Source organism: Acomys minous (genome assembly GCF_964271855.1).
Source record: "Acomys minous genome assembly, chromosome: 13".
Taxonomy (NCBI): domain Eukaryota; kingdom Metazoa; phylum Chordata; class Mammalia; order Rodentia; family Muridae; genus Acomys; species Acomys minous.
Window position 1 is genome coordinate 103,092,268 of NC_140495.1, and position 12,536 is coordinate 103,104,803.

The window sequence follows — 12,536 nt, forward strand, 5'->3', positions numbered from 1 at the left end:
CTTAAGTATAGGTTCCAAGGGTGAAACTCCAAACCAGCATCTTATATATCCTGTAGGTTCTGGGAGCCCCTCTGACCTGTGGTCCTGTGGAGACAGGAAATGACAGGTTAACAGCACATGTCATGGGAAGATCAGTCACTCAGATGACAGCCAAGTCCACTATGGGCTGTGGACTTCACAGGATGTGGACAGCAAGGTTGCCCATGCCCTGTCCTGGCTGCTTCTGGAAGATGTTGGCAAGGTCTGGCCTTGAAGGTCTTGGTACATGATGTCCTCTCTGTGTAGGCTGACTTCTAGAAAGTCATACTCCTGCCTTCACATTCTGTGGACCCTGTCAATGTTAACAACACCCAATCCCTCTATGATTTGAGGCACACACCTACATACTCAGTATGCGTCTGGCATCTCTGTGTCTCACCGGGTCCAGGTTGGTTTAAAGATGTTTGGAACATGGCCGAGGAAGAAGGATGTTGGCTTTGTGATGCTGCCTCTTTAAGGGAAGCGACATCACAAGGCTGTGGAAGGTCAGGCGGCGTGGAACTCCGTGGCCTTAGGCAGTTTCTGTGGGGTCTGTGGACTCTGTATTTCCATCTCCATGGGGCCACGGGCCCACATGTGAGCACCTTTGGACACCATGGCAGAGGGTAGCGAGCTAATGAACAGGCTTATGAGTGAGAACGCAGATCTGAAGAAGCAGGTGCGCCTCCTCAAGGAGAACCAGATGCTGAAGCGGCTGCTCAGTGAGAGTTGCCAGGAGAGCTGTGGCCGAGGGGGCCGGGACCTGCTCTTTCCCAAGGCCGCTACCTACCCTGAGGCCTGCTCCCCGGGGAACGGAGGTGAGGTGCAGGCCTTGCCAAGACAGGGCAGCTCCACCTGTGCAGGGTGGGTCGTAGGGTTTAGATAGGCCAGGTAGCCTGCTGTGTAGATCGTCTTGGGGAAAGCACTTCTGTCAGGGATGCAGCCCACAGATGAATGGTGGAGTGGACATGTCAGCTGGTAGCTATGCCGGTTGGCAATAGCTGGAGGACTCCCCTGTGGCAATCTTGAAGCTCTGCCACCTGGATTAAAACAGGCAGGGTGTGGTCACATGGCTCCAGGCCTGCTGAGGTCATTTCCATTTTTGTTGGGCTTGGTTAAGCAGTTTCATCCAGCTTTGTGTGTTTCTTCCTCTGCTTTGTAGCAGCTGGTCCTGTTTGCCTGCCTTACAGAGGTGCAGATGAGCCTATTGATAGAGCTAAGTTGAGCCTCATCCATTCATTTGCCATCAGTTGAAAGAGTCACTTAGGGCTGGAGAGATGGCTCAGAGGTTAAGGGCACTGACTGCTCCTCCAGAGGTCCTGAGTTCAATTCCCAGCAACCACATGGTGGCTCACAACCCTCTATAATGTGATCTGATGCCCTCTTTTGGCCTGTAGGTGTATGTGCAACCAGAGCAGTGTATACATGATAATAAATAAATAAATCTAAAAAAATGAAAAAAAAAAAAGAAAGAAAAAGAGTCACTTGGGAGCGGGGTGCAGCACCCACTGCAGAGGGAGTCCTGACATCAACCCTTGGGTGTGAGTGGGTGGCACTTTGGTTGGCATGGTAGGCAGTAGACAGAGCTCCTGCTCCCGATCAATTCCTGATGTCTGAGAACTCTAGTGGGGTGAGCTTCCTGAAGGCAGCGATTGCCATCCATACCCCCTGGCCAGAGTGAGAGGCTAGAGAGCTGTTCCAACTCACCAAGTCTTTAAGAAGACAAACAATCTGATGGTAAAGTGTGAAGTTGGCCAGGCTGTAGCCCACTCCTGTGGGATGTCTTGGAGCTTAGCAATGAACTCATTGAAAGGAAGATTGCGAGGTCCTGCGTTTGGTGTAGTGACTTCTTAGAGTCCATTGGGATGTCTGCCTCTGTCCTCTCAGCCCAGCATTGAAAGGGCATTTTGTAATCCACTGGGGTCTGGTAGGCACAAAGCCTATCAGAGGGTCCTTGATCACATCTCCACTGCTGAGTCCCAAGGGGGACCTTGAAGAGGGAGCTTGGATAATATAGGGGATTCGATCTCACAGGGAGCTAGAGTCGGGGGAGGGTAGAGACAGTGTTGATGACAAGTGGCTGAAGTTGGAGGGACCACACTCATGAAACCGGCCACGTGTGACATCCTGCAGCGAATGTGTGACATTTGTAAGAGTAAGTGTTGTGGAGGCCGTTTAGGCACTAGCCCCCACGTCTCTTTGTTGCTGACCACTATCAGGGACTGGTGAACCGCATGCCACCTGGCCGGGTTCCCAGCGTGTAAGAATAATCTAGTCTTGCACTTTTACATGTGAAATGCAGTTTTCCCAGAACTGTTTGTTGAAGAAACCTTTTTTTTTTTCTCCTCAGAATTTTTAGAAATGTGTTTATTGAACCACTTTGGTTTTTCTGCTTCTTACTGAACCATTTAACATCAGTTTCCAAAAACATTTCTAGTTGGCATATAGCTGTATACAGGCTCTTCAGTGTGGTGAAGGGTGTATGGGTAGGGCCTATGAGGCCCTCAAGGACCAAGGATCTTACAAGGGCAGACAGGAGGTATAGCATCTTGCTGGCAAAGTTGTTGTTTTAACGACTTCCTCCTTCTCCTCCTCTTCTTCTCTTCCTCCTCCTCTTCCTCTTTCTCCTCTTTCTCTTCCTGCTCCTCCTCCTTCTCTTCTTCCTCTCCTCCTTTGGTTTTTTTCAGTCAAGCTTTCTCTGTGTAGCCTTGGCTGTCCTGGACTCAATTTGTAGATCAGGCTGGCCTCAAACTCACAGCGATGCACCTGCTTCTGACTCCCCCAGTGCTGGGATTACAGACGTGTGCCATCATGTCCGGCTCTCATTTTAACAACTTCTTCTTCTTCTTCTTCTTCTTCTTCTTCTTCTTCTTCTTCTTCTTCTTCTTCTTCTTCTTCTTCTTCTTCTTCTTCTTCTTTAATGAAACACTTCTGGGCAGAGTAGCTAGTTTTTGCATATGCCCTTTTTAAGATATGATTTTTGATAGACTTATAAAAACACTTTCTCAGGTACACTTGCTTTCTTGCTAAGAGAGTACACTCTGGGTAGCTGAGAACTTCCCAAGTCCAAGAACAGACAGATAAGTTACAGTTGATGAGGCTGTGGAAAACAAGAGGCAGTCAAACATGCACACACCTGAGCTCAGGTGTGCCTGCAGAAGGAAGGGCTCACTGAGAGCCACGAGGCACATCCAGAGATGCTGACCACAGCTTTGTTATTTGTTTGTTTCAAGTACTGAGCTTTGAATTCAGGGTCTGTAGCCCAGCCAAGCAAATGCCCTACCACTGAACCCTCACTCCTAGCCACAGCTTTGCTTTTATGGTGAAAAGGGTGAAAAGTCCTTGGGTGTGGACATGGGCCCAGAAACAGAGGAACCATGTGGTCCACAGGTGGCTGGATATGGATGAATCTGAAAAACTTACATTGCAGAAAGACTTATAATTTTTGACCAATTTGAAAAGCATGTAGGTGTCACTCCAGTGAGTGTGGTTGTGAGCCCATCAATGCCCACACGCTTACTGTGGAGTTCTTGAAGCAGGGGCTCCCTCCATCACCTCCATCACCTGGTGAAGTGCCAAGGTCAGGGGAGAGGCAGAGCTCTGACTGGGAGTGGTAGGTTTTATCCATCTCTCTCTGGGCTTCCTGGCGCGCCTGAGTACCTCCAGCCTGACTACTGTCCTTTGCTTCTCCACCTCAGGTCCAGATTTTGGAAGGTTTGCCACAGTCCCTGACACACCCTCCCAGCTACAGACCTCTTCCCTGGAGGACCTGCTATGCTCACATGCCCCGCTCTCCAGTGAGGACGACGCCTCCCCAGGCTGTGCAACCGCCTCCCAGGTGCCTTTCAAGGCCTTCCTCAGTCCTCCAGATCTACACACACGAATTACCGACAGGAAGCTGTCCCCACTCCTGACTCCCTTGCAGGACACCCTGTCTGACAAGACCCTGCTTGAGTCCAGGGAAATTGTGCGGCCTAAGAAGGTGTGCTTCTCGGAGAGTAACCTGCCCACTGGGGATAGGAGCAGGAGGACCTATTACCTCAATGGTATGGTACACACAGGTGGCCCTGGGTGGGGAGACTGTGGCTAGCTTCTCCAGTGGCAAAGCATAGGGAGGAGAGCTAGGGTGGGCCAGGGGTCAGGGGTCAGGGGTGAGGGGTCAGGGTTATGTCTGTCCTGGCCTTTTGGAAAAAAATGGAGTCGCTTGTCCTCATTTAGCCAAAACAAAACAAAACAAAACAATCTCTTTATGTGATTCTAGCTCTAAGCCCTTTTTGGGCTTGTGTTTCCTAGGTATCTCCTCTCAGTCGGTTGCTGTTGAGGGAAAGATGAAATTATTGAACATAGTCAAGTAGGACTTTGTGATAATTTTCTTTTGTCCTCTGTACTTTTTGTGTGCAGTTTCAGAAGTCCTTGTTAAATCCAACATTATAGATTTAGTCTTTTAGAAGTCTTGTAGCTTTAGGCTTTGGATTTGGCTCTCTCACTAGTTACAAGTGTTTGGTTTTGCTCTGTGCTGTGAGCTTTGCATCAGGACCTACTTCCAGCAGCGGCACTTGATGGCTCTTCCCTGTGGAACGACCTCAGCTTCTTGTCAAAAACGGACCTCTTCCTGCATCTGAGTCTAGTTTTGGACTCTATTTTTTATTTTTGGTTTTTCAAGACAGGGTTTCTTGTGGAGTCTTGCCTGTCTGGAACTCACTTTATACCCCAGGCTGGCCGCGATCTCAGAGATCCATCTGCCTGCCTCTGCCTCCCAAGTGCTGAGATTACAGTGTGAGCCACCATGCCAGGCCTATTTATTTATTTTTGAGGCAGAATCTCTCTACATAGCCCAGCTGTCCTGAAACTTACTATGTACACTAGGCTGACCTCAAACTCACAGAGATTCACTAACCTCTGCCTCCCAAGTGCTGGCATTAAAGACATGCACCATCAAGTCCTAGTCATAAATTATATTAATTACCTTTTATATTTCCTATACATGTAAATATCTCTATATATTCCTATATAGTTACCTGTATACTGACCTCTGCAATAATTAACTTATGAGTCATGTATCAGTGTGTGGGCCAGGGCCTGGTCATTCGGCCAACCATTATACTGGGTATGCTAGTAAAGATTTTTTTTTTTAAGGCCAGGCATGGTAACGCATGCCTTTAATCCAGCAGAGGCAGAGGCAGAGGCAGACAGATCTCTGTGAGTTTGAGGCCAGCCTGGTCTACAAAGAAAGTTCTAGGACAGCCAGGGCTGTTCCACAGAGAAACCCTGTCTTGAAATGCCCTCCCCCTCGACACACACACACACAAAAACCCACAAAGTTTTTTTTAAATGAGATTAATATTTAAATTTGTAGTCTGGATAAATCAAAATCACCACACTCAATGTGGGTATTCCTTATCAAATCAGTTGAAGACCTGAAGAGATCCCCCTGAGAATTCTGTCTTCTGAGGTTGCTTTCAGACATGAGCCTTAACTACCAGTGCTTTCTGGTCACTATGATGCCAGCCTGTGGAGAGGAATCTTCTCTACACCATCAGGTCTTTTGGCTTTGCCATTTGCTGACTGCAGATCTCAAGATCTGTAGGATCGCATAATCATGTGAATTCCTTATAATGAATCCCTCTGTACACACACACACACACACACACACACACACACACACACACACACACACACACTCCGGATGGTTCGATTTCTCTGGAGAACACTGATTAATATAATTTGTGTCTTTAAAACTTGCCAAACTGGTAACCATTTTGACAGATTCCTTCTGTTTTTTTATTTGTCTGTTTTTGGTTGTGCAGCACAGGGACCAAATTCAGGGCCCCAGCATGCTAGACAAATGCCCTACTGCTGAGCTACAGCCCTGGCCCAATTATGTCATTTGTGAAGGAAGATGAGCTCTTTGTTCTGTTTCTAACTTATGTCTTTATTTTCTTTTTCTTACACTGGTCGCTAAACCAATGTGAAGTGGGAATGATGACAGTGACATGTTTGTCTTTTTCTAGTTACAGAAAGTCTTCAGTCTGTTACTATGAAGTTTGACATTAGCTAAGGTTTTTGTCGATGCTTTTGATCAGACTGGGAAAAAAAAAATCCTATGGCCATGTCACAGTTCAGAGGACAGCATTCCACAGCACTCCTCCATTTAACAAAAGAATTTTGTTAAAAACCCTTTCAACACCTGTCAAAATAAATATCTGTCTTTTGTGATATGTTAATAGTTTGACTTCACACTGTAACAAAAACCCTGGACACAGGCTAGCTACGGAGTAAACAGATGTTTGTTTTGGCTCAGGGTTTGGAAGACACAAGTCTAAGATCAAGTTGTCCCATGGATTTGTGATTCTGGTGAGGGAGGCACAGCGCAGAGGTGGAGGGAAAAGACAGGTCAGGCAGGGCCTTTGGTCCCACGGTGCCATGTGAGGGCACACTTGCAGTGAGCCAGGGACCTGCCAGCAGGCTCCCCTTCTTTCAAGGCCCAAAGCTGTACTACCGTGAAATCAAATCTTTACACCTGGGCTTTTAGGAGGCCTATTCGTATCATAGCCTATGCTAAATCACACTAATTTTGTAAATGTTAAACTAACCTTGCATTCCTGAGAGAAACCTCATCTGATGGTGACATATTTTACTTTTTCCCCTTGTTGAGTTCTGCTTGCTAGAATTTGTAAAGAATTTGTGCTGTGCTAGGTGCTATGCTGCACACCTGTAATCCCAGCACTCGGGGAGGCGGAGGCAGGCGGATCGCTGTGAGTTCAAGGCCAGCCTGGACTACAAAGTGAATCTAGGACATCCAGGGCTACACAGAGAAACCCTGTCTCGAAAAACAAAACAATAACAACAAAAACAAAAAGAATTTGTGCTGTTCATGAGAGAAACTGTTCTTCAATTTTCTTGTAATGTAAATTTCTGATTTGCTATAAATTGCTTGTCTTACTTCTCACATGTTTGTCAGAATTCAGTAGTGAAAGCAGCTTGGCCTTGACATTTATTTGGTTTTTATTTGTTTTGTTGTTGTTGTTGTTGTTTTTTGTTTTCAAGATAGAGACAGAGAGACACAGTGAGATGCATTAATATAGAGAGGGTATAAGCATTTTACCTCTCCATGTCTCCATCTACCGTATGTATGTATGTATATATGTATGTATGTTTGTTTGTATGTATGTTTGTTTGAGAAAGGCTTTCACTCTGTATCCCTGGATGGGCTCAGATTCACACCAGTCCTTCTGTGTCTGCTTCTTAAATGTTGAGATTACATGTCCCACCATGCTTGACTGGGCCCGTGTGCTTGATTGACTTGTCAGTTTTAATTCCTTGATCTAAAAGGAACATAATTCTTTGACAATTGTATACCTGTACTAGTGCATTGTGGTCATATTCACACCTGGTTTTTTCACTCCCACTCCTCCCACTTCCTCTGGGTCTCCTTCTTTTCCCTAACAGATTCTCCCCTAACCTCTGTGTCTTTGGATGACCCCACTGAGTTTAACTGTGGTTGCCTGCACAAACATGAGTGGAGCTATTTACTGGCGCATGGGCAACTTACAAGTGGCTACACCACTGAAGAAAAATGGTTCCCCTTTCTCCAGCTGCCAGTAACTGCCAAGAGCTCCTCAGCTAGAGCTGGAACCCTAGGAGCCCCTCCCTCATCCATTTCAGAATGCTGATGTGCTCAAGGCTCACAGGCCTTGTGCAGGCAACAAGCCCAGCTGTGGTGAATTCTGGAGTGCATGGCCACGTCACAGTTCAGAGGACAGCATTCCACAGCGCTCTTCCCTCCTCTGCCTCTTACACTCTCTCCTCCCCTTCTTTGGCAATGTCCCTGGAGCGTTAGGGATGTGCGTTTAAGGTTGAGTAGTCAACAATAACTTTTTCTTAGCACTTTGACCAGTTGTGAGTCTCTGCATTAACCACTGCCCACGGCAGACAGAAGCTATTCTGACCAGCACCGGAAGCCGCACTACTCCCTGGGAATAAACATAAATATTTAGAAGGCAGTTTGACATCCCTTTAGGGAATCAGTAATAGTAAGCTTGGTCTAGGACCTTTGACTTCCAGAGTCATGGGCTGTTAGTTAGGCTTACAGTCCCAGGCATGAATTCCCACCTCTGGAGCAGGTCTCAAGTCCAACCGCAAAGTAGTTGGTTGCCCCTATGAAAACTATGCCACTATGTATCACTGAGCACATCATGCTTGTCAGGCCGGCACTGTAGCATCCCCACCGCTGGGAAGCCTGCATAGCACCTTCTCTAGCGCTGTAAACGCTGCCAGCCGGGAGGAAGCTTCCAGCCGAGTTCTCAATTCCTGGGTGTTAATACCTTCTGCAACTGTACAAATTGACTCAGACAGAAACACATTGAAAGGCATAAAACTTTAAATAACTGACACAGCTGTTAGAAGACTTAATATTGTTTAATAGCCGATATCAATAATAATTAGTAGATCATTGCAACTCATCAGTTCTAGCTAGTTTTTTTTTTTTAATGAAAAGATAAGCAGAACCTTCTATTTATATTGGAATACAAAGGACAGGACAGATAAAACAACTTTTAAAAAATGAACAGAGTGGAGGACTCACACTTTTCCAATTTCAAATTTATTATAAAGCCACAGAAACCAAGGCTCGTGATAAGGGCTGATGTGCCTACCACCCATGCATTTGGAGTGTGATGTGATGAAGTGCCACTCAGACAGTGCAGTGCAGGAAGAGCAGTCATCCTGAACACGTGGGTGTGTGTGTGTGATATGGGCCATACCTCATATCACATGCAACAGTCAGCTCAAGGCATTTGAAAAATGCCCAAGAAATCTGAGATCTAAGACTTCTAAGAACTGGGAGCTGCAGAGATAGCTCAGTGGTTAAGAGCACTCACTGCTCTTCTGAAGTTCCTGAGTTCAATTCCCAGCACCCACATGGCAGCTTACAATTGTCTGATGTTGTCTTCTAGTGTGCAGATGTACATGGAGACAAAATACCCACATACATAAAATGCATAAATAAATTAAAAAAATAATTCTAAGACCCATAAAACTTAAAGACACAGGGTTCAGTCTTCATTACCTTAGATTTGACAGTGGAATTTTAGGTATGACACCAAAACCCTATGCAACCACCAAAAATAGATAAACTAAACTCTTTCTTCTCTTGCTTTAAGGAACATCAAGAAATGAAAAGTCACTGTGGAAAATATTCATAAATCATGTATTGGTGTGGAAATAGTTCCAGAACACATAGGAACTCTTGCAGGATGTAGTGGCTCACTTTTGTAATCCCAGGTCGTAGGAGGCTGTGGCAGGAGTCTTGCTTTGAGTTGCAAGACAGCATGGACTACATAGTGGTTTCTAGGCTAGCCTGGGCTACAGACTAAGACCTTGCTTAAAAAACAAGCTAAAAAACAAAATGAAAACCCCTTGCATTCAATAGTAAAAAGCCAAACAATCCAATTGAAAATAGACAAGGGTCCAGGTGTGGTGATGCGCTCCTGTACTGTCATCACTTAGGCCAGCGGTTCTCAACTTTCCTAATGCTGCGACCCTTTAACGCAGTTCCCCATGTTGTGGTGACCCCAAACCATAACATTTTTTTTGTTGCTACATCATAACTGTAACTTTGCTACTTTTATGAACTGTAATGTAAATGCATGACATCCAGGATATGATATGTACCCCCTTGAAAGGGTGAGTGGCTCCTCCAAGAGGTCACAACATGCAGGTTGAAAACCGATGACTTAGGAGCTGGAGTTTGAAAGGATATTGGTATGCATTGCATCGTTTAATAATGATTTCTATGATGCTAGAGGCTGCTATGTGAAGAGGGGATTTGTGGGGCAGTTTTTTTGGGAGGTGCTGGGTAGAGAAGGAATCAAGTGTCCTGATAGCTATAAGAAGAGTGAAAAGAGAATCTCCTGTTGGCCCATCATCCTCACCAATGGCAAGATCGGACTGACAGTGCACCTTTAGACATCAGCCAGTCTTTGGTGGCAATGGTGTAGACCAGAAGAGGTTGGCTCTTTCTAGAGCCAGGCTGTGATGCCTCTGCTGTTCTCAGAGAAGGTTGAGCTGGCAGGGTCGGCAGGACAGCATCTGGGAACAACAGGGGAGTGTAAATATTGTTTTTTATGTCCTCAGAAGAGGGGATGAGAGCCATACTCAAGCTTTATGAATACATGGCTTGTGCTCAGCCCCCAGCGTTTCCTTCTAACTATCCCTAGGCCTGGAAGCTTCTACCCTCTGTACAATCTAATCCTCTGCAAGCCTGGCTTCAGCTTCCAGCCTCCTTCTACTAACCGAGGCCTAGAATGTTTTCAGTCTCTGAGACTTACCTCCTGAATAAGCTCACCCTTTCAAGTTATTTCTGAACTCTGGCTGGCTGGTTCAACTCAGCTGTTCTGGCTCAAAACTCCTCTCCAAGCTGACTGATTCAAATGGGCTTCTATCTGCTTCTTAATGAATTGCTCTGCTTGGAAAAACTGCCTCTGAACTGAACTGCACTCAACTGAACTGAACTGCACTCAGCTGTATTGTACTCCTGAACTCTGTCTCTATGAACCAATCCTTTCTCTCTCTGTGTCTGTCTGTCTGTCTGTCTGTCTGTCTGTCTGTCTGTCTGTCTCTCTCCCTCCCTCCCCTTCCCTCCCTCCCTCTCTCTCTGCTGCTGCTCTTAAGTAGCTTCTCTTTCTTCTCTGCTCTTGTGAGAGTTGGGCATATCCTATCTCTGACTCATCCTGTCAAATCTTTCTCTGATTCATCAGTTACATTAGTCTGTTGCTCAACTAGGCATCCTTGTTTGGGATTAAACATGTGTACTAAATTCTAGCCAGAGGGATTAAAGGTATATGTGTCTATATTCCAGCCAGAGGGATTAAAGGTGTATACTAAGGTATGTCTGTATTCCAGCTAGATTACACAGACCAGTCTTTGGGTATGAGCCCTTGCCAAAGTAGCCATGTTGCTGAATTAAAATTCCTCTAGAGCAGAGAACCCCACTCTCTCTGGATAGACCTGGGTGCCTTCTCCCTAGGGGACCCATTCTCTTCTTCAGGTTCACATGGCTTTTGGCATCTCAAACAGAGAAGGGAGCCATGCATGTGTCCAGGTCCCAGAGAAACAGGCTGGTGCAGAGAGGGACCAGTGCCACCTCCCGGTCAAACATCTCAGCTTTTTAAGGATTTTCATTTACCCTGACAGTGGGGGGCAAAGGTACCTGGGACCTTGAAATGGTCAGGATGGGACCTGTCTCACCCAGAGATCCAGAGTTTTGCGGGCCCTGAGAAGGATGGCCGAATCGTGGGGGAGATCGCGTTCCAGCTTGACCGGCGTATCCTGGCCTATGTGTTCCCGGGGGTGACACGCCTCTATGGTTTCACAGTGTCCAACATCCCTGAGAAGATCAAGCAGGTACACTGTCTTTGTTGCTGGAGGTCAGGGTTGGTATTTGGGGGCACATCCTAGTGCTGGCAAGTCTTTGCTGACACCTGACTCTTCTTGGGTCCAAGTGAATACCCCCTTGCAACACCCCCCCCCCCAATACTACCCACTTCCGCACCAAGGGCTCACTTTTCCGAAGTTGTTGAAGAGACGGAAGGCATCCATTTCCCCTCTTAAGCCTCCAAGTCTGCCCTGCCTCACCTACCTCCATTAGGGTCAGACACTTCTCTGACCTGGTGCCTTGTCTCTTCTGCTCTGTGTCCCTCAGACGTCTATCAAGTCCCTAGATGGCTCCGTGGATGAGAAGAAGCTCCGTGAGCTGACACATCGCTATCTGACTCTGACAGCACGGCTGGAGAAGCTAGGCTACAGCCGCGAAGTGCACCCGGTGTTCAGTGAGTTCCTCATCAATACCTACGGCATCCTGAAGCAGCGGCCAGACTTGCGGGCCAACCCACTGCATAGCAGCCCAGCTGCGCTGCGCAAGCTGGTTATTGACATCGTGCCCCCCAAGTTCCTGGGGGACTCCTTGCTACTGCTGAACTGCCTGTGTGAGCTCTCCAAGGAGGACAGCAAACCGCTCTTCGCCTGGTGAGCCGCTAGCCTCACCCTTCCTGCAATAAACGTATTTATTCCAAACCCGGGGGCCACCCGCGTCCTCCCGCATGGAAAGCTGTCTGCCCAGCTACAGTGGGGAGAGGCCTCCTCCACGTCTGCGCTTGCCCTTGAGCACCCAGCAGCCCGGGCCGCGCACAGCCGGGGGGCACCTGTTGCCTTATTAAAAGCTTATTTATTTGTTTGCCTTACCTCTGGCTCTTTGAGGGCGTGGTGAGGTGTCTTGGTCTCTGCTGGCCTGCAAGAGATGTGACAGTGTTTATGAACAGAACCTGGGCTGGGCTGCTGCTCAGGCTCTATGCGGGGACCCTTAGCACAGCATCCTTGAAGGCCTCAGTCTCACGCTTGAAAGGACCAGTAAATCCTCTTCCAGTTTGGGTTTCTCCAGAGGCAGAGCTGGAGGCAAGATGGTTGTGGAACCCGCAAGCCTATCAGAATGGAAACACAGCCCTGTAGTCAAAATTAGGGAC

The 12,536-nt window shown here is 47.1% G+C and overlaps 1 protein-coding gene across 2 annotated transcripts; it reads left to right on the forward strand.

The window, feature by feature from the left end:
- The first annotated feature begins 525 nt into the window (after nt 1–525).
- SPATC1L (spermatogenesis and centriole associated 1 like) lies at nt 526–12,247 on the forward strand. 2 transcript variants are annotated; one of them, XM_084752800.1, is made up of 4 exons: nt 526–836; nt 3,717–4,064; nt 11,270–11,421; nt 11,720–12,247. In XM_084752800.1, the coding sequence occupies exons 1-4, from the start codon at nt 635–637 to the stop codon at nt 12,044–12,046; spliced, it is 1,029 nt and encodes a 342-aa protein (XP_084608926.1). In that variant the 5' UTR covers nt 526–634; the 3' UTR covers nt 12,047–12,247. The 2 variants fall into 2 exon arrangements, with proteins under 2 accessions (XP_084608926.1, XP_084608927.1); XM_084752801.1 differs by lacking the exon at nt 11,720–12,247 and having other exon boundaries at nt 3,717–4,000; nt 11,270–11,415.
- The last annotated feature ends 289 nt before the right edge of the window (nt 12,248–12,536 follow it).

Bases quoted from the DNA above. Each gene is read 5' to 3' on its own strand.
- SPATC1L (XM_084752800.1), top strand. From the start codon at position 635: ATGGCAGAGGGTAGCGAGCTAATGAACAGGCTTATGAGTGAGAACGCA. The intron at 837-3,716 runs GTGAGGTGCAGG...TCTCCACCTCAG, and splicing joins CTGCTCCCCGGGGAACGGAG to GTCCAGATTTTGGAAGGTTT. The intron at 4,065-11,269 runs GTATGGTACACA...TGTCTCACCCAG, and splicing joins GAGGACCTATTACCTCAATG to AGATCCAGAGTTTTGCGGGC.